This window comes from Sceloporus undulatus, chromosome 7 (genome assembly GCF_019175285.1).
Source record: "Sceloporus undulatus isolate JIND9_A2432 ecotype Alabama chromosome 7, SceUnd_v1.1, whole genome shotgun sequence".
In the NCBI taxonomy this organism is placed as follows: domain Eukaryota; kingdom Metazoa; phylum Chordata; class Lepidosauria; order Squamata; family Phrynosomatidae; genus Sceloporus; species Sceloporus undulatus.
In genome coordinates this window covers 27022050-27044174 of record NC_056528.1, presented here as the reverse complement: position 1 = coordinate 27044174, position 22125 = coordinate 27022050, and the positions used below count along the sequence as shown (strand labels likewise).

Sequence of the window (22125 nt, the reverse complement as noted above, 5' to 3'; positions counted from 1 at the left end):
CTCTCAGCAATCTTTTGCAATTTCAACCTTCTATCTGGATTGGAGGAATTCCCCAAATGCCTTCCGTTGTGAGCAGGACTAAAAAACCTGAATTGACTTTGATACGAGTGTTTTTAGCTTTGGTTTGGTCGTGTCCTACTTTTGTTCGTGACTGTGGTGCAAAACGCACTGCGGAAATAATCCAGTTTGAGATGGCTTGAACTGCTCTGGCTCAAGGCTAGGAAATCCAGAGAAATGTAGTTTATTGTGGCACCAGAGCTATCTCTGACAGAGAAGGATACATGTCTCACAAAACTACAGTTTCCAGAATTCTATGGTCAGTGTCTGTCGGACGTTGGCCACAGAGTTGCCCTGGAGGACCTAGAGATTCCTAGAGAGAACACTTTGCTAGGCCTTTGTAGCTCCTCCAGCACCAATTTTCTATTTCTCAGTGTTCTGTCGGCGTTGGCCACAGAGTTGCCCTGGAGGACCCTAGAGATTCTAGCTGAGAACACTCTACTAGGCTTTGTAGTCTCCTCCAGCACAATTTTATTGCTCCGTTGTTCTGTCGGACGTTGGCCCAATTTGCCCTGGCGGACCTGAGATTCCTTTTTTTTTTTAGAGAACCACTCTACTAGGCCTTTGTAGCTCCTCCCGCACAATTTCTATGCTCAGTGTTGTCTGACTTTGGCCACAGATTTGCCCCTGGAGACCTCTATGTTCTTTCCTCGAGAGAACACTACTAGGCCTTTGTAGCTTCTCCAGCGCAATTTTTTGCTCTCGTGTCTGTTCAGACGTCGACCCCAGAGTCTCCTGGATGACCTGAGATCTCTAGAGAGACACTACTAGGCCTTTGTAGCTCCTCCAGCGCAATTTCTGTGCTCAGTGTCTGTCGGACGTCGGCCACAGAGTTGCCTGGAGGACCTAGAGATTCCTAGAGAGGACACTACTAGGCCTTTGTAGCTTCTCCAGCGCAAATTTCATGCTCAGGTCTGTCAGACGTCGACCACAGAGTGTCTGGGGACCTAGAGATTCCTAGAGAGGACCACTACTAGGCCTTGTAGTCCTCCCAGTGCAATTTCTATGCTCAGTGTCTGTCGGACGTTGACCACAGTTGACTGCTGGAGGACCTAGAGATTCCTAGCGAGGACACTACTAGGCCTTTGTAGCTCCTCCAGCACAATTTCTATGCTCAGTGTCTGTCGGACATTGACCACCAGTTGCTGGAGGACCTAGAGATTCCTAGAGAGGACATTCTACCTAGGCCTTTGTCAGCTCCTCCAGTGTAACTCTATGGCCAGTTGTGTCGTCGGACGTTGGCCATAGAGTTGCCCTGGAGGACCTAGAGATTCCTGGAGAGAACCGCTCCTAGGCTTTGTAGCTCCTCCAGTGCAGTTCTATGGCCGTGTCTGTTCGGACATTGACCACAGAGTTGCCCTGGAGGACCTCGAGATTCCTAGGAGGCGTCCTCTCAGGTAAAAAACATGGCTGTTTGTGTTATTTGTGGGTTTTCCATGTTCATTGGGGCATTGAGCCAGGGCAGTTAAAGCGGTCTCAAATGGATTATTTCTGCAATGTGTTTGGAACAAAAACCAAGCCTCAAACTTTCTCAGGAGTCCCCCTTGCATAATCTCCCTCCAAGAACAAACAACAACAACCACCTTGAGAAATTCCCAAGCTCGTGAACTAACTTTGCCGTGTTTATATATTTTTCTTTCTTCTTCCGTACGATTTTTATTTAACACCTCGATGAAGAAAACCCAGTGGAGCTTCGAAGGTTGCATCATGTGTTTTGTGCATTTTGGTTGTCCCATAAAGGTATCCCTGCTTTTGGGGTTTGGTGGTGCTATTGCACTTTGCGGTGTGTGGCTAAAAAAGCTGCCCCTGAATATGCTTCCAAATATAGTGGGCCCTTGGGATACCAACATAACATAGTGCAACTGCTCTGTCTTTGGGAAAAGCCACTATAATGTCCCTGACACAGAGAGGGTTTTACGGTTTAGGGCTTCTTTAGGGCTAAGGCCAAACAGCGAGGCAGAGGGGGAAGCGGCGTCTCTGTGGCGCCAATCTGTTAGCGCGTTCGGCTGTTAACCGAAAGGTTGGGTGGTTCGAGCCCCACCCAGGACGGGGGTTGCTTTAAGGCTCTTATATTCAGATGCCAGCAACTGTTGCAACCCAGGGAGGATTCGGACAAGGGGCTCCGGTTGTGCAAATTAATAGCTTGGGGGGAAAAGGAAGGGAAAAAGCAAGGGGCCGTTCTGCCCGTAACAAAGATTGGCCGCGCCCGCGTCAAATAAGAAGGAAGAGGCAATAAAGGGGCGCGCCAGGAAAAAGACAAGGGGGCGGGCTGCCATAACCAAGATGGCCGCGTCGGCGTCAACGAAGGGCGGGGTTTGTAATAATGGTACAGGAGGAAGAGGGCTGTTCTGCCCACAACAGAGGGGCGGGTTATGTAATGAAGGGGCGTGTCCAGCCAATAGATTAGGCTAAAAGGGGCCTATTCTCTTCCTGGCGCCGGGGGCGAGCGGGCTTCGGAATCCTTATTTTTCTCGGAACGGAAGTGGCGGCGGCTGCAGTTTCCCCCCGGAGCCTTTAGGAGGAGAACCAGCGCTGTTCCGCTAAGGTGGCTTTTTGAAGGGAAAAAAGGGAGGAAAGCGCCGGTGAGCCAAAATGGCTGCCTTTGGCGTGAGTCCTCTTCAGGGGAGGAAGGAGCGCGGCAGCAGCAGCTAATGGCCTTCCGGGAGGCTTCCGAGGCTGTGTGAGGGGGAAAGGCGAGGCAGAGCTTCGGAAGCTTCTTTTGAGACCCTCAACACCGCCGCTAGGCCTTTTTTGGGGGGGGTGGTTGTTCCATTGTGCTTGTGGAATCCTGGGAATTGTAGTTTATTGGGGACCCAGAGCTCCCTGGCAGGAATAATAATAAGTAATAATAATTCTTTCCTGCATGCAAGTGGTGTTGGATTGGATGGCCCTTTGCGGTCTCTTCCAACTCATGATTCTATATATTGAGCATAAGAAAGGCGGGTGGAAAATCTAATAATAATAATAATATATAATATAATATAATATTATTATAATTCAAAAATTATTATATTATAATAATAATTCTGCTTCAACAGCAGTACTATTATTATTATATTTTATTATTTTTATATTTTTAGTATTTATTTTAATATTTTATTATTATTAAAATACTTAATAACTCTGAGTAATAGTTATAATTCAGAATTAATAAAATACTTAATAATAACTAATTATGCTACAAACACCCAGCAGTACTATTATTATGATTATTATTATGCTACAACACCAAGCATTACTATTATTATTATTTTATTATTATTATTATTAAATAATAATAATTCTGAGTAATAATAATTCAGTATTAATAAATAATAATAATAATTCTGCTACAACACCCAGCAGTATTATTATTAATATTATATTTTTATATATTTTTTATTTTTATAATTCCATTTCTGACTATAATTAAACTATCAATAAAATTCAAAGCAGTTAAAAGCACAGACATTACAAAAAACAAACAGCAAATGCGAACAGAAAGGTCTTCACTGACTAATAATAATAATAATAATAATAAACTTTATTTTTACCCTGCCTCTCTGTCAAAAGACAATTGGGGCAGCTTACCATTAAAAGAATCCATACTAAACCCAGTATCCCAGTTATTCCCTCCCTCCCTTCAAACATCATCCTATGGAAAGATAACCAGAAGCCAATCTCATCTATCCAGAGCCTGGGAGCATCCACAGAAAAGGCCCCATCTCCTCTGTTCCCACAAAATGTACCAATAGGATACACAGACAAGATCGTTGTTATTATTAGGCTTTATTTATATAGCACTGTACATACAAACAGTGAAATAGATAAGAGTAAACCTGCCCATGGTGTACAATCTAAGAAAGAAGGAAGAAGTCAATCCTTGGGATCACCTGGACCTGCAAAAGGCTTCGTAGTTCATCGCCAGCCCCTTGAATTCTGCCCGGAAACAGACCAGCAGCCATGGAGGTGTTGCAACAAAGGAGTTGTGTACTCCAGTTAGAATGAGAACACACTGTTTCTCCTACTTCAACCACCTCCCCAACTCATCACCCTCCGGATATGTTGGGACTACAACTCCCATTGTGCTACACAGCCAGCAATGATGGGGGAGGTATCATGCAAGATCTTACCAAGGCCAGCCTTCACCCAATTCTGCAGAAGAGTTGAGTGAAGGTTGAGGTCCTAGTCTTAGATTGTGTCTGTCTGGGGCTGATGGGAGTTTCAGTCCCATTCACTGATACAGCCCAAGGGTTGCTTCTAACCCATCCCATGATAGAGGACTTGCAATCTTATATGGCTAGACAAGTGCCTATTAAATGGATCCTGAATGCTTGGAGAATTTGCAGGAGATGAATTTAGGTGCAAAACACTCTGCAAAAACAACCTACGAGGCCGCTTTAGCTGCCCTGGCTCAATGCTAGGGAATTCTGGGAGCTGTAGTTTTGTGAGCCTTCCTGGTCAGAGAGCTCTGGGGCCACAGTAAACTACAACTCACAGGATTCCCTAGCACTGAACCAGGGTTGTGAAAGTGGTCTCAAACTGGATTATTTCTTCAGGGTGTTTTGGACCTTAGCAACCTAAGGGCTCAACCTGACCCCAATGGCCCACTATGGGGAGTTTCCCCCCCAAGCCTCTCTAGCTTTCCCCACTGGAGGAGAGTGACTTAAAGAACAATGTGAAGCTGAATGCTTTCATGGCTGGCATCCATAGTTTGTGGGTTTTTGGGCTGTGTGACCATGTTCTAGAAGAGTTTATTCCTGACATTTCACCAACAACTGTGGCTGGCGTCTTCACAGCTCAAAAAACCCACCGAAAACTATAGTTAAGGAATACTTTGCTTGCATTGGCCGCACTCAATGGGTGGGAGTCCGCTCTATAATTCCTTGCCCACTTTTGCAATCAGATGGCCAACGTTTTCTAATTTTTCCTCTTTTTCTCGTTTCGTTCCAGTTTCTCGTGTGGCCCCACGTGGCTGGCTTCTTTCGAGGTAAGCGCACCCGCTCCCACAGCTTCCCATCGCCTTGTTGCAAAGGATTGATGGAGGAATTGGCATTGACTTAACATGCAAAGGAAGGTGACAGACAGTCTGGACCAGTGGTTCTCAACCTTTAATACAGTTCCTCATGCTGCAGTGACCCCCAACCATAAAATCATTTTCATTGCTACTTCATAACTATAAGTTTGCTACTGTTATGAATTGGTCTTAGGCGACCCCTGTGAAAGCGTCATTCGACCCCAAGGGGGTCGCGACCCACAGGTTGAGAACCGCAGGTCTGGACAAAAGTCACTTTGCAGTTTCTGTCCCCTGAGTGCCTCCTGTGAATAGACATGGGGTTGGCAGGGAAGCTGGGTGTCCTTCTGGAAAACCATCAGGACTGCTTTTTCTTTCTTTGAACAGGCCGGTCACGACGTCCACTGCTCTTTCAGTCCACCAGACGCCCACTGTTGACGGCGCAGAGAGGTAGTCCCAAATCTTTTCTTCTTGGGCAACCAGGCCTCCTAAATCAGAGGGTGTGGATGGAAGGGTGTGGAGAGGGAAGGTTTTGAGCCCCAATAAGGAAGCAATACAAGGGGGGAGTACCTTTCAGCCCCTCTCTGGTGGCTGAATTCCAGTTTGAGAGAAGATCTGGGCCCAGTCCCAAGGCCAGAGGTTCCCCACATCTGACATCAGGGTTGTAGCAGCTTTCCTTAACGTGAGCTTAACAGAGCATCCTCTAGAATGCTCCAGATCCAACCACTGCCATCATCCCTGACTATTGGCCATGCTATCTGAGGCTGATGGCAATTGTAGTCCAGAAATCATGTATCCTTAACCCTCTACAATGTGAATAGACAAATGTGCCCCTTACAGTTTCTCCCTACCCAAATCCCGCAACACATTTTTTTAAGTGTCAATATTCAGTCAACAGTTTTTAGCATTGGCCATCCAGTGCCCTGGTTTTCATTGTTACAGTTGGCCCTCTGTACCCACGGGTTCTTTATCCACCTATTCAAGCTTCCATAGCTTGAAAATATGGGAAAACATTATAAAGAAACCTTTATTTTGCCATTTTATATAAGGGACACCATTTTACTATCCATTGTATTTAATGGGACGCGAGTCTCCACAGATTTTGGTATCCAAAGGGGTCCTGGAACAAAACCCTAGTGGATACCAAGGGCCCATTGTTATTTGTTTCTGGACACAATTCAAAGTGCTGGTTATAACCTATAAAGTCCTATATTGCTCTGGTCCAAGCTATTCTATGATTCTGTTTGGCAAATCGTATCTTCCTGTATGAGTCAGTCTGGGTTCTGAGGTCATCAGGATCTGTGTAAATGCTTGCAAATGCTCCAGAGGGAACTGGTAGCCCCACAAAGAATCCAAAATGCTGGATGAGGTAGAGTTTTTTGAGAGAGGGAGGGCTTGTTCCAGCTGGGTTTTACTGATGAGGTGCTTTAGCTCTGTCTCTTGGCCAAGGCCTTCTTTCCACTAGTACCATTTCTCCACAGTCCCGCTACTGTTCAGTCGAAGAAAAACGTGATGGTTCAGAAGAAGCCTCTTGTCCCCAACAGTCGAGGAGAGTATGTCATCACCAAGCTGGATGACTTGATTAACTGGGTTCGTCGGGTGAGTTTCAGAGACAAGAGGCTCTTTTTCTGCTCCCACCATGGGTTTATCTTTGTCTTGGAAAAGAGATGCAACGTGGTGTAGTGGTTTGAGTGCTGGTCCAGGACACTGGGAAACCAGGGTTCGAATCCTTGCCCTGCTGTGGAAACTCACTGAGTGGCCTTGGTCAAGTCACACTTGCTCAGCCTCAGAGAAGGCAGTGGCAAACCTTTTAAATGACAGAGATAAACCCTTTAAGAGACAGCATGTGAAGTGGTTTTAGTGCTGGCCTAGGACTCCAGGAGGCCAGGGTTCAGATCCCTGCTCAGCCTGAGAATCCACTGGTGGTCTTGGGAATCACACACTCTCATGCTCAAAGAAAGGCCCCTTTGAACAAATCTCACCAAGAAAACCCTACAGAAGGGTTGCCATGAATTGATTTGAAGGCACTTAACAACAAAGATGAGGTCTGGTTTTTAGTTTGAGGGCCTGTAGCATGGCTAGTTTACAGCTGGAGCCTAGTTTGAAGTTTGAAGCTTAATAGTTTGTAGTATGTAAGGAGTCCTTGTTTGAGTGTTAGACTAGGACTCCTGGAAGCTAGGGAGTGTGAATCCCCACTCAACCATAGAAACTCACCCAGCCTCAGAGGAAGGCAGAGGTGGCAAGCCCGCTCTGAATAAATCTTGCCAATAAAACTCAATGACAGGGTCTCCATTAGTTGGACATGATTTGAAGGCACATGACAACAACAAAGCTTTCAAAATCCTTTCCTAAAAAAGACCTGCAGTCACATTGATTGAGAATGGGGAACCTTTGTTGGCCAAATTCAATTTTAGGAAAATTCTTGAGTGCCACTTTCCTCAGTCAGTGATATTGTAGCCCTCTTCAAATATATCAAGGGCTGATATTCTTTGAATCACAGAGTTGATAAAGGGCATTTAATCCAACCCCTGTCATGTAAGAGTACACCACTGAAATATGTATGGTATGTTTTTAGCTATACATATTTTCACTGCTATCTCGTTTCTTACCTTGTAAGATCCTTTAGAGAAAAAAGAGGGTATAAATTAAGGAATACTGCAGAACACAACAGGTTCCTGTGCTTCCCCCTTCCAGAGCTCCTTGTGGCCCATGACCTTTGGGCTGGCCTGCTGCGCTGTTGAGATGATGCATATGGCTGCCCCGCGGTATGACATGGACCGCTTTGGTGTGGTCTTCCGAGCCAGCCCCCGGCAAGCCGATGTCATGATCGTGGCAGGCACCTTGACCAACAAGATGGCCCCTGCCCTCCGGAAGGTATGGGTTAGCATAAAAATAGGATGTGTGGCAACTGATGTGAAAGCAATGCATGCAAAAAGGATCTAGCGGTCTTAGTAGACCACCTGGGTCAGCAGTGTGATGCTGCACTAATAGGCATCTAGTGTCCAGATCGAGGGTCAGGCCCCACCTGGGATCCTACATCCAGTTCTGGTCACCATCGTTCAAGAAGGATATTGACAAGCTGGAACGTCTCCAGAGGAGGCTGAGCAAGATGGTCAGAGATTTGGAAAACATTGTGAGTGTGTTTCGTTTGGAGAACAGAAGACTGACATTATAGGTATCTTTAAATATCTGAAAGGATGTTAGGTAGAAAATGGCACAAACATGTTTTCTGCTGCTTCAGAGACAAGAGTACAAACCACTGGGTTCCAATTACAAGAGAAGAGATTCCTCCTAAACATAAGGAAGAACTGATTTACTGTTAAATTCATAGCCACTTTAGTCTGGAAAATCATAATGCAAAGAGATTTTGTAGCACCTTTGGGACTAACTGAAAGAGAGAAGTTGGTAGCATGAGCTTTTGTAGACTTGGTCTACTTCTTTGGGTGCATGAGAAGGTAGGCTCAGGTCTATGAAAGCTCATGCTACCAGCTTGTTTCTTTCAGTTAATCTCAAAGGTGCTACAAGATCCTCTTGCTTGCTTTTTTACTGTAAGACAGTGGAATGGACTGCCTCTGAGGGTGGTGGAGTTCTTTCTTTGGGCGTCTTGAAATAGAAGTTGAGTTGTCATCTTTCAGGAGTGCTTTAGCTGTGGATGCTTGCATGGCAGGGGGTTGGACTAGCTGGCCCTCGGGATCCCATTTAGCTCTAAGATTGTATGTATTGTATTCTATGAGGCATTCCGCAAGCTTGGTCCTTTTCAGACTTCCTATGTGTTCATACAAGAGCTGAAAAGAAGTTGGTGGGGCAACAGAAAGAGGGACAACCGGGAACTTCCACTAGACTGTCACATTTTCTGTCTTGGCAGGTCTATGACCAGATGCCTGAGCCGCGTTACGTCGTGTCCATGGGAAGGTAAAAAAAAATTGTTATGTTGATACCTAGAGTCGTGTCTGTCTTTGATTCCCTTTTTTCTCTTTTCCTTTTGGATTTTCTCTTTCTAATTTGTCTCTTTGACACTTTGCTGGTGTTTCTGCCACAATTCGATACCACAAAATCCTGAACATAGCTGAGAGAGTGTGTCTGTGTGCTACTTTTGACCAGCCTATGAGTTTCATGGGGTTTTCTTAGGCAAGGAACCCACAATTGGTTTTGCCAGTTCCTTCCTTTGAAATACAGCCTACAGCATCTAATAATGTTTGCTGGTCCCTCATCCATGTATTATCTAGGGATGACTCTGCTTAGCTTCCAAAGTCAGACAGGATCTGGTGCCTTCACAGTATTTAGGCCTTAATGAAAGTGCTTTGAAAACAGCTGCATGGAGCACTTCAGTGTCAAAACTGTTTTCCTGGTCCTAGGTTTTGCTTTTCCAAGAATGACCTCAAAGTCACGAATCAAACAAAGATGACTGTGTTTGGGAACTGTAGGAACATTTCCAAGTTCTGGATCATTGGACTATCCAGAAGTGCAACTGTTGACCCTGGCCAGTCAGCGCTTCCTAACCTTTGCAAAGTGCTTTTGAGCGTGGAGAATTAGTGAGAAATGCAACATATATATTATCTGCTATTTTGCACCAGGGCCTCCTTGGTTGTGACACCCAGCCTTTTCAGTGCCCTCTATGTAGAACAGGCTTTCTCATGTGTTGGACTACAGGTCCCATGTGCCTGAGAATGCTGGTTGTAGTCCCAACACATTTGAGCTGCATGATATTGGAAGAGGCTAGTACCCTTGTCTTTTGCAAAGTGTGACTTTTAAAACCAGACACATCAAAAATGTGACTCTCCCCCCTCTCCATTTCTTTGCAGCTGTGCCAATGGTGGTGGTTACTACCATTATTCGTATTCTGTTGTGAGGGGCTGCGACCGAATTGTGCCTGTGGACATTTACGTGCCAGGTAAAAATCCCAAAATTGAGAAGCCAAACAGAAAGTGGGGTTTGGTTACAGCTGACAGACATTGAAAAACGTGTGGCTGCCAGGATGTCCTGGGATTCCAGTTCCTATAATCTCCTGCGCGCAACAGATGGTCGACGATGTTGGGATTTGGGGATCCAGCAGTTTTGAGGGACATAGGTTGTTCTGTGCCTCTTTTATTTTGTGGGTTTAATTCTCCAAATACATATTCAAAGGCACAGCATCAGTCCTGCATTTCAGTGCTTGCCTGGTTGGGTGGCAGTGGCCAAAAAAAATGTGTCTAGGCTAAGTAAGCGTAGGAGATGATCCAGAGCGTTCTGTCCCGCTTCTGTATGTGCTCAGTACAAAATGTGAGATGAAGTGGAGGATATTTCCCATAAATCTGCATACTTTCACCAGTGTGTAAGTACAGCCTGCCTTCCTCATACACAGACACCCCCCCCCCGGCGTATGGGGAAAAGAACGTATGCTCAAGCCCAATAGAAAATAATGGGGCACTTGCTCGCGGTGCACAGATACGCGCCCCATTACTTTTGCCGTGGCTTGCCTTCCGCGTAAGCTCAAAGCCATGTAAGACAAGCCCGCCTATGGGGAGGGCTGACGGTATGCAAGAATACCCCAAACCCACAAGGTCCCAGAACTGTGACAGATGCCATTTTGAGAGGGACTGCATAGGAAAATTGCAGTATCTGGACTTGTGCGTTGGAAATTGGCCTCAGTCCCCCACTTCTGTTGTGGGTTCCCTCAGTATGTTCTTCTATTCCCCACACTCTTAGAAGTTGGAGAAGTTACTTTTTCAGCAAAGGAGCTGTATTCCAAAAAAAGACTTCTCCAAGCTCTGTCTGCTTCTTCCCCATGATGACCTGTCCCCCCGCCCCTTCTTTCCTGCAGGTTGCCCTCCTACTGCTGAAGCTCTTCTCTATGGGATCTTGCAACTCCAGAGGAAGATCAAACGGGAGAAAAGACTTCAGATCTGGTACCGGAAATAGCAAGGCACCTGTTGGCATAACCCCCATGAGGTTGAACAGGGATGGACCCTGCCTGTATCTTCAGCGCACATTTTGAACCACTTTGCACAAAGCTTTCCCAATAAACTTTGCAAATGTATGTATATAACATTTGAGGTTTGAGGCTTCACTTCCCACTCATTCCTCTGAGAATGTCTCAGAAATCATTGGAGGGGGGGAGCACACTCATGGGAGGATGATAGGAAGCACAGTCCAAATGTGGTGTGCTAGCTCACTCATGCTATAAACTGGGTAGCCAGTTTATTCTACAGTATGACCTCTAAATATGGTTGCACTGCACCTCCCATCATCCCTGACTGTTGGCTATGCTTGCAGGACTGATGGGAGATGTAGTTAAACATTTGGAGGAAAAGCAGCCCCCACACACATTGCAGAGCAGTGGTTTTCAACCTTTGACCTTTCAGATATAATGGACTTCAGCTCCCATGTTCCTTATGGCTTTTGGGAAATCAAATCCAAAACATGCAGAAGACAAAAGGTTAAGAACCACTGCTGTGAAGACAGAGACATGCCAGAGGTGGTTTTAGACTACAATTCCCATCAGAACACTTGTTGTGGATGATGAGATTGTGATCAAGAACAAATCCATGTTTTGGTGGTGTGGTGCAGATGTGAGCCAGCTTTGGCTGTTCAGAAACCGCTAGTAGCTGAATTACAATAGTGAATGTTTCAGCAGAGAGAAAGGAGACAAGAAGACACAATATTGGAAAAGGTGTCAAAACCTAAATTTTCTTTATGAAAGAATGGCTCATTTGTTGTTAAAAGATGCTGCTTAGATGCTGACTCCAGTCTCTGAGGGAGAGATTTATGCTTCTTCCTGTTTCCTCCATTCAGAGGTTTTTAATGGTGGTGAACTTGATCATTGCCTCCGTTGGTTTCTCTTCAGTTTCCCCCTCAGGACTGCAGTCTATTTGGTGAGTGTTGGCGTGATCATCTTGGGGAAGGAGTAGTATCTACAGTCGGCCGGAGGGACGAGATCCATGACACTGGTGCGTATGTTCTCTTTCTTGAACCCAGCCTCCACTAGGTGGGCTACTTGAGTTTCCTATAGAATAAACTGGTGTCAAACAGCAAGCTCAAAAACACACTTGCAACTGGCACACTGATTGTAGCAATGATGAAAACAAGCCCTGCAAGGGACAGACTTTCTTCTTGGGATTCTAGTCCTTAGTGAGCCATGAAACTCACTAGGTCCGTCTCAGCCTGACCTATCTCACAAGAATTTTTGTGAAGGAGAAGAGGGCCCATGTGTGCTGCTTAGAGGAACACTTGAAAAGAAATATACCTGGTAAATAAGAGGTTTTAGCTGGGCAGTACACTTTGTCAACAGTTTGGATTAAATGGCCTTTGGGGCCTCCTTCCTGATCTATCGTTCTGTGCATTCTATGAAAAGCAGCAACTGGCATTCTGGCCTCCATCCAACTCAAGGTGTACTTAAGGCTCTCCCTAAGATAAAAATGCAATACTGGTATAAGGAAATATGATGCGGTGGTTTCAGTATTGGACAAAGACTCTGGAAGCCCAAGGTTCAAAACCCTGCTTAGCCCTGGAAACCTGAGTGACCTTGGGCAAGTAACACACTCTCAGGCTCTGAGGAAGGCAAACACAAATATCCTCTGAACCAAAGGTGCCAAGAAAACCCTGTGATAGGTTTGACTTAGGGTCACCGTAAGTCAGAAACAACTTGAAGGCACACAGCAAGTACATTAAAGATGGAGAAAAAAAGATTTGCTGGCTTAAATCAGCTGCCAGAAGGCACCACTTTGCCAAATGTTAGTGTCTTGGACCCTTGCCCTATCCATCAGCTTCCCTGTTCCAAAAGCTGCAGTGACCACCACCCATCCCACCTTGCTCTCGTCCTCACCTGGAACATCTTCTCAATATCGGAGTACTTGGTCTTCAGGAGCTCACCCCAAGAAGTCAGGTTGCAATAGGTGAGGACGCCGCCAGGTTTCAGGAGCCGATAGGCATGGCCCTGCAGAGATGAGAGAGAATCTCATAGCTTTGGAGAATGAGTTTTTTTCTTCAGCTTGCAGATTTCTAGCACTGCAATAGCGTAAAACATCAGTTGAGCATTTAGAAGCCGCCAGGACTGGCAGTTCACCTTTTCAACAGCTAGTAGTAAGAGACACCCTTGTGTTGTTTGTGTCTTCTTCCCCAGTCATTTCCCAACTCTCCAAATCTTTCTGTTATCTACATGGTGTGTATTACTTCCGTACCAACCTATGGACTCAAGGTGTTAATCTGTTAGAATCCTGATGTATTCTATCAGATATATTATTGGTGTGGATAATGGGGGTTTCTTTGACTAGTAGTGTTCAGTAGAGCCAGGTGGTGCTTATCTAGTGTCCTTGAAGGCCTTGCTCTCAGAGGCTTGGTATGCAGCTTTCAGCTAAAGGGGATAGAAGCCGAGGGGGGAGTGATGGAGGATGGGAACCAGTGAGAATGAAGTGGGGTTTTCTGCGTGGGCTTTTGGCTAATGGGAGGAGTAGTCTAAGGGGATTTAGCTGTTGGTTTGGTTGGGAGGGGTCAGTCTCAGCTAGGAAGCTGAGTGATGTAGAATTGCTGATTCTGGATCTATCAATAAAGTGCTGTTGATTCATCAATCAAGCTGACTGGTTGATTGTCCAGGATTCTGGTCTCGCACTCTGACATAATCTCACTAAGGTCGCAGGCCAGAAAGTCAGTTCATACACGACAATTTTAGAAAAGACAGAGACGCGATCTTATGTACAAGATGGAGCAGTGATGGAGAACCTTTTACAGGCCGAGTGCCCAAACTGCAATCCGGACCCCACTTATTTATTGCAAAGTGCCATGTCCCTCTGGCTTTCTAGTAAGAAACTCTGGCAAACTGTGTGCTGGGGCGACAGCATGTGTGCCCACAGAGAGGGCTCTGAGTGCCATCTCTGGCACGCGTGCCATAGGTTCGCCATCACTGAGATGGAGAAAGCTTGTCTTCTGCTGCCCCAGAAATCAGAACAAAAATCAATGGATTCAAAAGTACAAGAAAAGAGATTCCAACTAAATATTAGGAAGAACTTGTTAACTGAAAGAGCCGTTCAACAGTAGAACAGAATCGGAGGTTGGTGGACTCCCCTTCTGGAGGTCTTTCAATAGAGGCTGGATGGGCATCTTTCAGGAGTGCTGTAGTTTTGCAGAGGGTTGGATTGGATAGCCTTTGTGGTCCCTTCCTCTCCTAAGTTGTCTCTTGGACCTGCTTCAGGCCTTTGGACAAATTAAACCAGCCCTGCTCCCAGCTCTACCTCAGGTGCCTGCTTTTTAGAATTCCTCTTTAAAAGTATTTGCGCAGCAGCACAAAAAACAACCTGATTTTGTGCAGACACTTAAAAAGTATCTGCACAAAAAGACTCATTTTGATCACAGCCAGATCTTACCTTAATGAAGCCAAACTGATGAGTGTGCCAGGTGTCTGCTGACAGTGGGTAAGTGTCATAAAGGATTCCTGTATGGGAAAATAAGACATTTTAGATCTCCCAAAAAGATCTGCGCTATCTTCACTTTTCAGGAGTTGTGGCCACAAGGAAACAAATATTTTTGGTGTTATCATTTTCTTTAAAAGTGAGGGCAGGGTTTCGCCAACAGTTTCAGCATTTAGAATTGTGTGGCAAATAATTGTCTTGTCGGTTGCAATTTGACCCAGATGCCCATGCCAAACTGAGTTTTATCCAGGTTATTTTTCATGGAAGGTGTGGGCCAATAATGGGTTTGTTATCTTAAATCAGATACCTGGTGTTGGCATTCATGAAGCGTTTTTGCCCTTTCCAGTTTTAAGAGCAATTTAAACTATCTTTATCAGTAAATGGCAAGATCTAGAACAGCTTTACGGACCTCTGAGGTTCCCTTAATATTAAATTCAGGCCAACCAAGAATAGAAACCAACAATTTATATATATGAATTTCTAAGACATAGCTTTGTTAGTCTGGAAAATCATTATGCAAAGAGATCTTGTAGCCCTTTTGTGACTAATCGAAAGAGAGAAATTGGTAGCATGAGCTTTCGTAGATCTGAGTCTACCTCCTCAGGTCCATGTTATCTATAAATAAACATGACATGAGAAATTTACAAGAATGGAACAGAAAATTGAAATATCCTGTTCTGACTTTCCTATGGCCATCAGTTTTAACATCTGTAACTAGTATGTCTGTAGATCTCCAACTATGTCTTATACAGCTGAAAATCAGTGATTCAAGAAAGTGTTTTTTAAGTCAGCAAACTGTCAGAGATGTAATACTGCTCATGTTTCCCAAGCACATATATTTTGGTCTAGACCTTTGGGATCCCTTACGGACCTATGGCCTGTTACAGACTGCCAAAATAAAGCTGCTTCGGGTCTCTTTGGAGGTATGCTGTTTAAATGATGCATGCATCCTAAGAATCCGGAAGCTGCACCAAAGCTGCACTCCAGTGCTTAGGAATGGAGTCTGGCTTTGGCGCGACCTCCAGACTTTTATGACCCAGGCATCATTTAAATAGCATGCCTCCAAAGAGACCTGAAGCAGCTTTATTTTGGCAGTCTGTAACAGGCCTATGATTCCATGATTTCTATTAAATTTCACATCCCTTCCTCACCTAGCAATGTCTAAATGCCATACAGCAGGCAAAGCCAGGCTGTTGTTGTGTGCCTTTTGAGTCATTTCTGACTTCTATCAAACCTAAGGTGAACCTATAATGGGGCTTCCTTTGAAGGATATCTGCAGAGGAGGTTTGCCATCATTGCCTTCCTCTGAGGCTGAGAGAGTGTGGCATGCCATAGGTCAGCCAGTGGGTTTCCACAGCTAACCAGGGATTTGAACCCTGCTCTCGCAGAGTCTCAGTCCAACACTCAAACCATAACGCCATGCTTGCTTACGTAAAAAATAATTATGTCAAAGCTCTCTTCGGTTTTGGCTGCCAGACAAAATGGGAGAATTCAAGCCTCTCTCTTACCGTTGAAATGCTCTGCAGGCAAAGTCGGGACGACGTCCTCCCACAACCCTTTCAAGGGGATGACCTTTGGGAGGAAAGCAGAAGAGAAGCTATTATCACAGGAGTAAATGAATGACCAAGCGCAGACCCTTACTCAGCAACTCAGACTTTCTGCATTGCTTCCACGGGGTTGCAGATTAACTAATGCGGGTTATCCAGTAAAAACGAATCCGAGCTTTATTTCCCATTGCACTGGACCACTACCAAGTGGATGCTTTTTCCATTCAATGTAATGGATAATAAAATGGTGCCTCTTATATAAAATGGCAGAATAAAGGCTTGCTTTTCATAATTTATATGGGGTCTTTTTTAATATTTTGAATCCGTGGATATGGAGGGCCGATTGTATTAATTAATTTAAAACCATTGCAGGTAAAGGCAACAGAACAGTTAAAACACGATAAAAGTGCATAACCGTTCAAAACAGTGCCAGGTAAAGGTAATAATTTATAGGATGAAAGGGTATTAAGGCAGGTTCAAACAGTAGAAAAAGCTAGAACAGTTCAAAGCATGTACAGTTGGCCTTCCATATCCATATATTCTTTATCCACAGATCCAATTATCCACAACTTTAAATTATTTTAAATATATATATATATATATATAAATTCCCCAAAGCAAACTTTGATTTTGCTATTTTATCTAAGGGGCACCATTTCATCATGACGTTGTATTTAATGGAACTTGAGCATTGATGGGCTTTGGTATCCATGTGGACGTCCTGGAACAGTGGGACCCAAAGACCCACTGGACATGTACACCTTTTAAAAAAGAGGAGAAATATGATCAGGCCCCAAAAGCTTTAATAAATGCCCATGTTTTCATTTAGCAGATGAAGAAAAGCAGTGTTGGTGCCAATCAGGCCTCCAAGGGGAGAGTGTTCCATAAGGAGGATGCCACAACAAATAAGGCCCTCTCCCTGCATGACGGATTCATTTCCACTGGTGAGACACAGAGGAGGGCATCACCAGCACTTCTCAATATACCAGCCCAACCCCTGAGCATTTGCTATATGGAACATACCAATGCAATGAATTTACTCAGAAGGTGGTGGACTCACAATCGTTGGAAGTCTTTAAACAGAAGTTGGGTGAGCATCTCTCAGCCATGGTTTCGTTGTGTATTCCTACATGGCAGAGGGTTTAACTAGATGACCTTTGGGGTCCCTTCTAACTCTAAGGCCTGTTACAGACTGCCAAAATAAAGCTGCTTCGAGTTTCTTTGGAGGTATGCTATTTAAATGATGCATGGGTCCTAAAAGTCCAGAAGTCGTGCCAAAGCCACATTGTATTCCTAAGCACTGGAGGGCAGCTTTGGTGCAGCTTCTGGATTCTTAGGGTGCATGCATCATTTAAACAGCATACCTCCAAAGAGGCCCGAAGCAGCCTTATTTTGGCAGTCTGTAACAGGCCTAAGATTCTTGTCGTGTGCCTTTAAGTCATTTTTGACTTATAGCAACTCTAAGGAAGATATATCATAGGGTTTTCCTGGCAACTTTTTTTAGAGGCAGTTTGCCATTGTCATCCTCTGAGGCTGAGAGAGTGTGACTTGCCCAAGGTTGCCTAGTGGGTTTCCCTAGCTGAGGTGGGAACTGAACCCTGATATCTAGAGTATTAGTCCAACACTCAAACCACTACACCATGCTGCTGCATACCCTCTAACTGTCCTGACTTCCCACTTTTCAGCTGCTTTCAAAATGCCCTAGTCTCTCCTATTCCCACTTTCCACCTTTGTCCTCAAATTACTTCCATTACTGCAAACTGAGTTCTATGTGCAAAAGCCATTTCCATTCATTCAACTCAGTAAAGGGGAGAGAAAGGGGCAGAGTCTTGCCCTTCCCAGTTGGCTCAGGCAAAAGCAAACTGCTGCAGCGTCTCCTAGCTTGTCTTCCCATTCGTAACTTTCACCATCTTAATTCTTTGCAGAATTAGTCTAGGAATGACTCCCACCTCATTTTGCTGCCTGAGGCAAAGGGCTAGACTGGGTTGTTGCCATCATCCCCAGTTCTGGCAATGGGGCATTACAGTCAACCATCCACATTTGCAGACTTGATTTTTGCAGATGTGGTTGTTGGCAAATTTGATTAGTATGTTCTCGCTAGGAATCTCTAGATCAGTGATGGCGAACCTATGGCACACGTGCCAGAGGTGGCACTCAGAGCCCTCTCTGTGGGCACATGTGCCGTTGCCTCAGCACAGAGTTTTTTACTAGAAAGCCAGAGGAACATGGCACTTTGCAATAAATAAGTGGGTTTTGGGTTGCAGTTGGGGCACTCAGCCTCGAAAAGGTTCACCATCACTGCTCTAGATCATCCATTGCAGCTACAACTCTCCTGGAAGTTGGACCACAGAGTTGTGCTGAAGGATCTAGAGGTTATTAGAAAAAACACTTCTCTAGGCATCTGTAGGTCCCGCAGAGCAATCCGATGGGCAACCTCTCTGACGGATGTTGACCATAGAGTTGCACTGGCAGACTTAGACGTTCCTTGAGAGCTGTTCTCCCAGGTAAAACCATAGTTTTTAATTTGCAGGGTTTTTTTGCTTTCACAGGGGTCCTGTGCCCCTAACCCCAGCAAAAGTGGAGGGCCCTAAGAGCAGAGGTATGTCCTCTAAGAGAGGAGAATAACTGGGGGGCTCAGAAGATAGGAAGGTGCCATGACTGCCCCTGAGAATCTGATGACTGAAGCAGCTGCTTCACTCACCAGCAGCCCTGGCTGATTCCCAGGTAAATGAGAGCAGGGCTGCCGGTGGAAAGTTATGGTCAAAAACCAGTGGAAGCTTGACACAGACATTCCTTTTTACTGGAAATACCCGTTTTTCAACAATCGGACATCGATGTAAACTTTGACTTTACCCCGGCCTCTCCATTTTGGACTTGATTTCCCCCTGAATCTGTCTCAGTTCCACTGTTTCTGAAATACCTGTACATATTCTTAAGGTATTCCATTCAATAGTCTGCACAGTCCATGCATGGTTTAAGTTTCTGAAGAGGAGAAATGTTGCATCACTCAAAGCATAACAATACAGTACCAGTTTTGGTGCGCCCAAGGAGCACATTGAAAGGCAATATACATAAGGTGCAGAAACGCAATAGGCCTACCAGTATTCACAGGGTATTTGCTTTTCCTTCTGAAGAAGTGGGATTTGCCCAAGGTTAGTGGGTCTCCAAGGTTTGGGAATTTGAACCCTGGTCTCCAGAGTTATAGTCCAATGCTCAAACCTGGCTCTCTAAATGTATCTACCCTTTTGTATATCAAAAAATCTCATGATAATGTTTGCAGCCCTCCTGATGTTGTTAGGCTGGATATCCCATCACCCTGACCACTGGCCTTGCTAACTGGGGCAGATGGGAACTGAAGTCCAACATCTGGAAGGCTACAAGTGGCCTGCTTTAGGGGGGGAAGGGTTGTTGCTATTGTTGCTTTTAAACAATTGTGTGCAGTAGGAGAGGTACCCCAGTCTTCTGCTTTCCCTCCAGATTGACTACTTTAAAATAGTTTCTATTATATTAGAAATATAAACTCCTATTTCTATTATATAAATAGAGATATTTATTGCCAAGTCCTCTCCTGTTCTTGCCACTGAGTTGATAAGAGCACAAACTACTTTCCCACTTTGATTTCCATTTGCAGAAACTGAAGTAAGTTGAGAACAAAAGAGGGAGGAGAGAGAGAAGCCAGATCATTTTAAAAGCGGCTGGAAAAGTAAGAAGGCAGAGCATGAATCCGCTGTCACATTGGGACAGTTGGGGTTTGAAGTCCCTTTGGTCATACCTTGTGAGGCTGAGTTTTGGCCCATTCCTGGAGCCTCTGAAACACCCCTTCATTGCATTCAATGATCCAGTGCTCCTCAATGTTGAACTGTTCAATTTTGGTGGCTGCAATGGCCATGCCAAAGCCCACCTCCAAAACACGTCCGCCTGGGGAAAGAGAAAGACAAAGAGATATCTGAGATGGCATAGCAAATTTCTGTCCATCGTATCTCATTGCAATCTGACTGGTACCATTTCTTTAGAGTCTACAGCACACAAAAGGTCTCCTGCTCCATCGCCTGCTACTCTGACCTTCTAACTAGCAGGGATTGAACCTGGAACCTCCTGCATTCAAAGCAGGTGGATCTAACCACTCAGCCTATAATCCACCATTCAAGCACTTTGGGGCCACTTTTAACTGCTGCTCATGGCTGGAATCCCACAGAATACTGGGATATGTAGTTCCATGAAGAACTGGAGCTCTCTGACACAGAATTGCAGATACTTAATAAAGCTGCACATCCCAGGATCCGATATGATGCCGCCATCACAGCTAAAAGTGGTGCCAAAGTGCCGTTAAGTCAAGAGGTTCTTCTTAATGTTTAAATATAATATCTTTTCTCGTCATTTGAATCCCTTGATTTGTGTTCTAGTCCCTGGAGCTCACTCCATCTTCTGCATGCTATCCTCCCCAAGTATTTAAAGACGGCTATCATCTTACCTTTAATTCTTTTCAGTTTTGAACCTTTTCAGAATCTAAATATGTGAGAAAATAGGCACAAACCTTATACTGATACCTATTTGGACATTTGGCCCTTTTCCCCCTTGAAATGTACAGATGGAACATTCTTCACTGCTGTTTTCAGTTCTTTATTTCTGTCTTCTCTTTTTTAATTCATCCCTTTCTGTTGTATTTTAATGTGATCTTTCTGCTTAGTTAATAAAATAGGGGCGGGAAATCAAAACTATTTTTAAAAGCCAGCTTTAAAAACCAAAAGCCATACAGAATAGTGTCGTAGCTAACATCAGAAAACTGACTTTTGGATTCATCCACAAGATGAGCCATCCTTCCAACTGTGGACTTTTGACACACAGCTGTCGGAAGAAATGTCCGACCCTTGAAGTGAAACCCACAAGTGTTAGAGAAGGGATTTCGCTGGCTATTCTTAACTTGGCTTCAAAAGGGGTGCCAGAATGCCTTCAATATTGCCCCAGCTCATGGGATGCAGGGTTGACCAGAAAAATAGTCAGGGTCCGCTACAACGTCAGAGACCCACCCCACAGCTTTCCTGGTCTGGTTTTTAAATAGATCATAGAGTTGGAAGAGGCCACAAAGGCTATCCTATCCAACCACCTGCCATGCAGGAACTCACAACCAAAGCACCCCTGACAGATGGCCATCCAGTTGACCAAAATGGTCTAAAAGCCATGAATCCCTATGAGAAGAGACTTGGGGAGCTGGGTCTGTTTAGCCTGGAGAAGAGAAGGTTAAGAAGTGATATGATAGCCTTGTTTAAATATCTGAAGGGATGTCATATCGAGGAGGGAACAAGCTTGTTTTCTGCTGCTCTGGAGAATAGGACCTAGAACAATGAATGGAAGCTGCAAGAAAAGAGATTCCACTTCAACCTCAGGATGAACTTCCTGACCTAAGAGCTGTTTGATAGTGGAACACACTCCTTTGGATGGAGCCTCCTTCTTTGGAGGTGTTTAAATAGAGGCTGGATGGCCATCTGTCAGAGAGTGCTTTGCTTCTGTATTTCTGCATGGCAGAACTGGGTGGCCCTTGGGGTCTCTTCCAACTCTTATGATTCTATGACTTCCCTTGACAGTATGCCACCCGTAAAAGGTAGGCTGAGGAAACAAGCGTGCCCTTTTGTTGCAGAGGCTGCCCGTACCTTTGGAAGCTGCCACTGTGGCCAGGGAATGCATGTAGGGGGTCTCCCAGCGCTCCATGACCGGCTTCCCCATGATAGTGGGTGTCTGGTCGGTTGTAGCCGCACTGGCACTTTCCACGAAGTCTTGCAGTTTCTCCTTCGGTAAAGATTGGCAGCAAGTCCAGAGGTGGAAGTCATCTGACGTGGCCTGGAGTTTGGAGAGAAGAGCTAAACAGGGAGAGAGTCAGGGGGAAAGAAACCGAGCAAGTAAGGCAGGGAAGGAGTCAGAAAAGGAATGGCTTTGGACTCTGAGCTGCTTTAAATAGACAAGGGGGGAGGCAGAGGGGCACGAATGGGAAGCAGCTAGTGTGCAAACAGGGAGTGGATACTTTGGAGTGCAAAGGGGAAAGGGCTTGCTGTAAACTCACTTCAGTGCTGGAAGGCAGGAGATGACACCTGCTGGAGAACAGATTTATACACCTTCAAAGAGAGAGAGATTAGCATCCACACTGCAGAAATAA

The 22125-nt window shown here is 45.0% G+C and overlaps 3 protein-coding genes across 3 annotated transcripts in view; 1 reads left to right on the top strand and 2 right to left on the bottom strand.

The window, feature by feature from the left end:
* The window catches only part of LOC121937117 (HAUS augmin-like complex subunit 8), a 149296-nt gene that overhangs the window by 113574 nt on the left and 13597 nt on the right, over positions 1-22125 (bottom strand). The window lies entirely within an intron of this gene.
* Positions 2611-11075, top strand: NDUFS7 (NADH:ubiquinone oxidoreductase core subunit S7). The gene is made up of 8 exons (XM_042480037.1): positions 2611-2662; positions 4987-5026; positions 5438-5500; positions 6532-6649; positions 7745-7924; positions 8916-8962; positions 9853-9941; positions 10851-11075. Exons 1-8 carry the CDS (start codon positions 2650-2652, stop codon positions 10946-10948), a joined length of 648 nt encoding a protein of 215 aa, XP_042335971.1. The 5' UTR covers positions 2611-2649; the 3' UTR covers positions 10949-11075.
* On the bottom strand, positions 11691-21712 carry GAMT (guanidinoacetate N-methyltransferase). The gene is made up of 6 exons (XM_042480038.1): positions 21626-21712; positions 19750-19895; positions 15939-16002; positions 14386-14453; positions 12852-12962; positions 11691-12032 (listed from the first exon to the last, which is right to left on the bottom strand). Exons 1-6 carry the CDS (start codon positions 21696-21698, stop codon positions 11895-11897), a joined length of 600 nt encoding a protein of 199 aa, XP_042335972.1. The 5' UTR covers positions 21699-21712; the 3' UTR covers positions 11691-11894.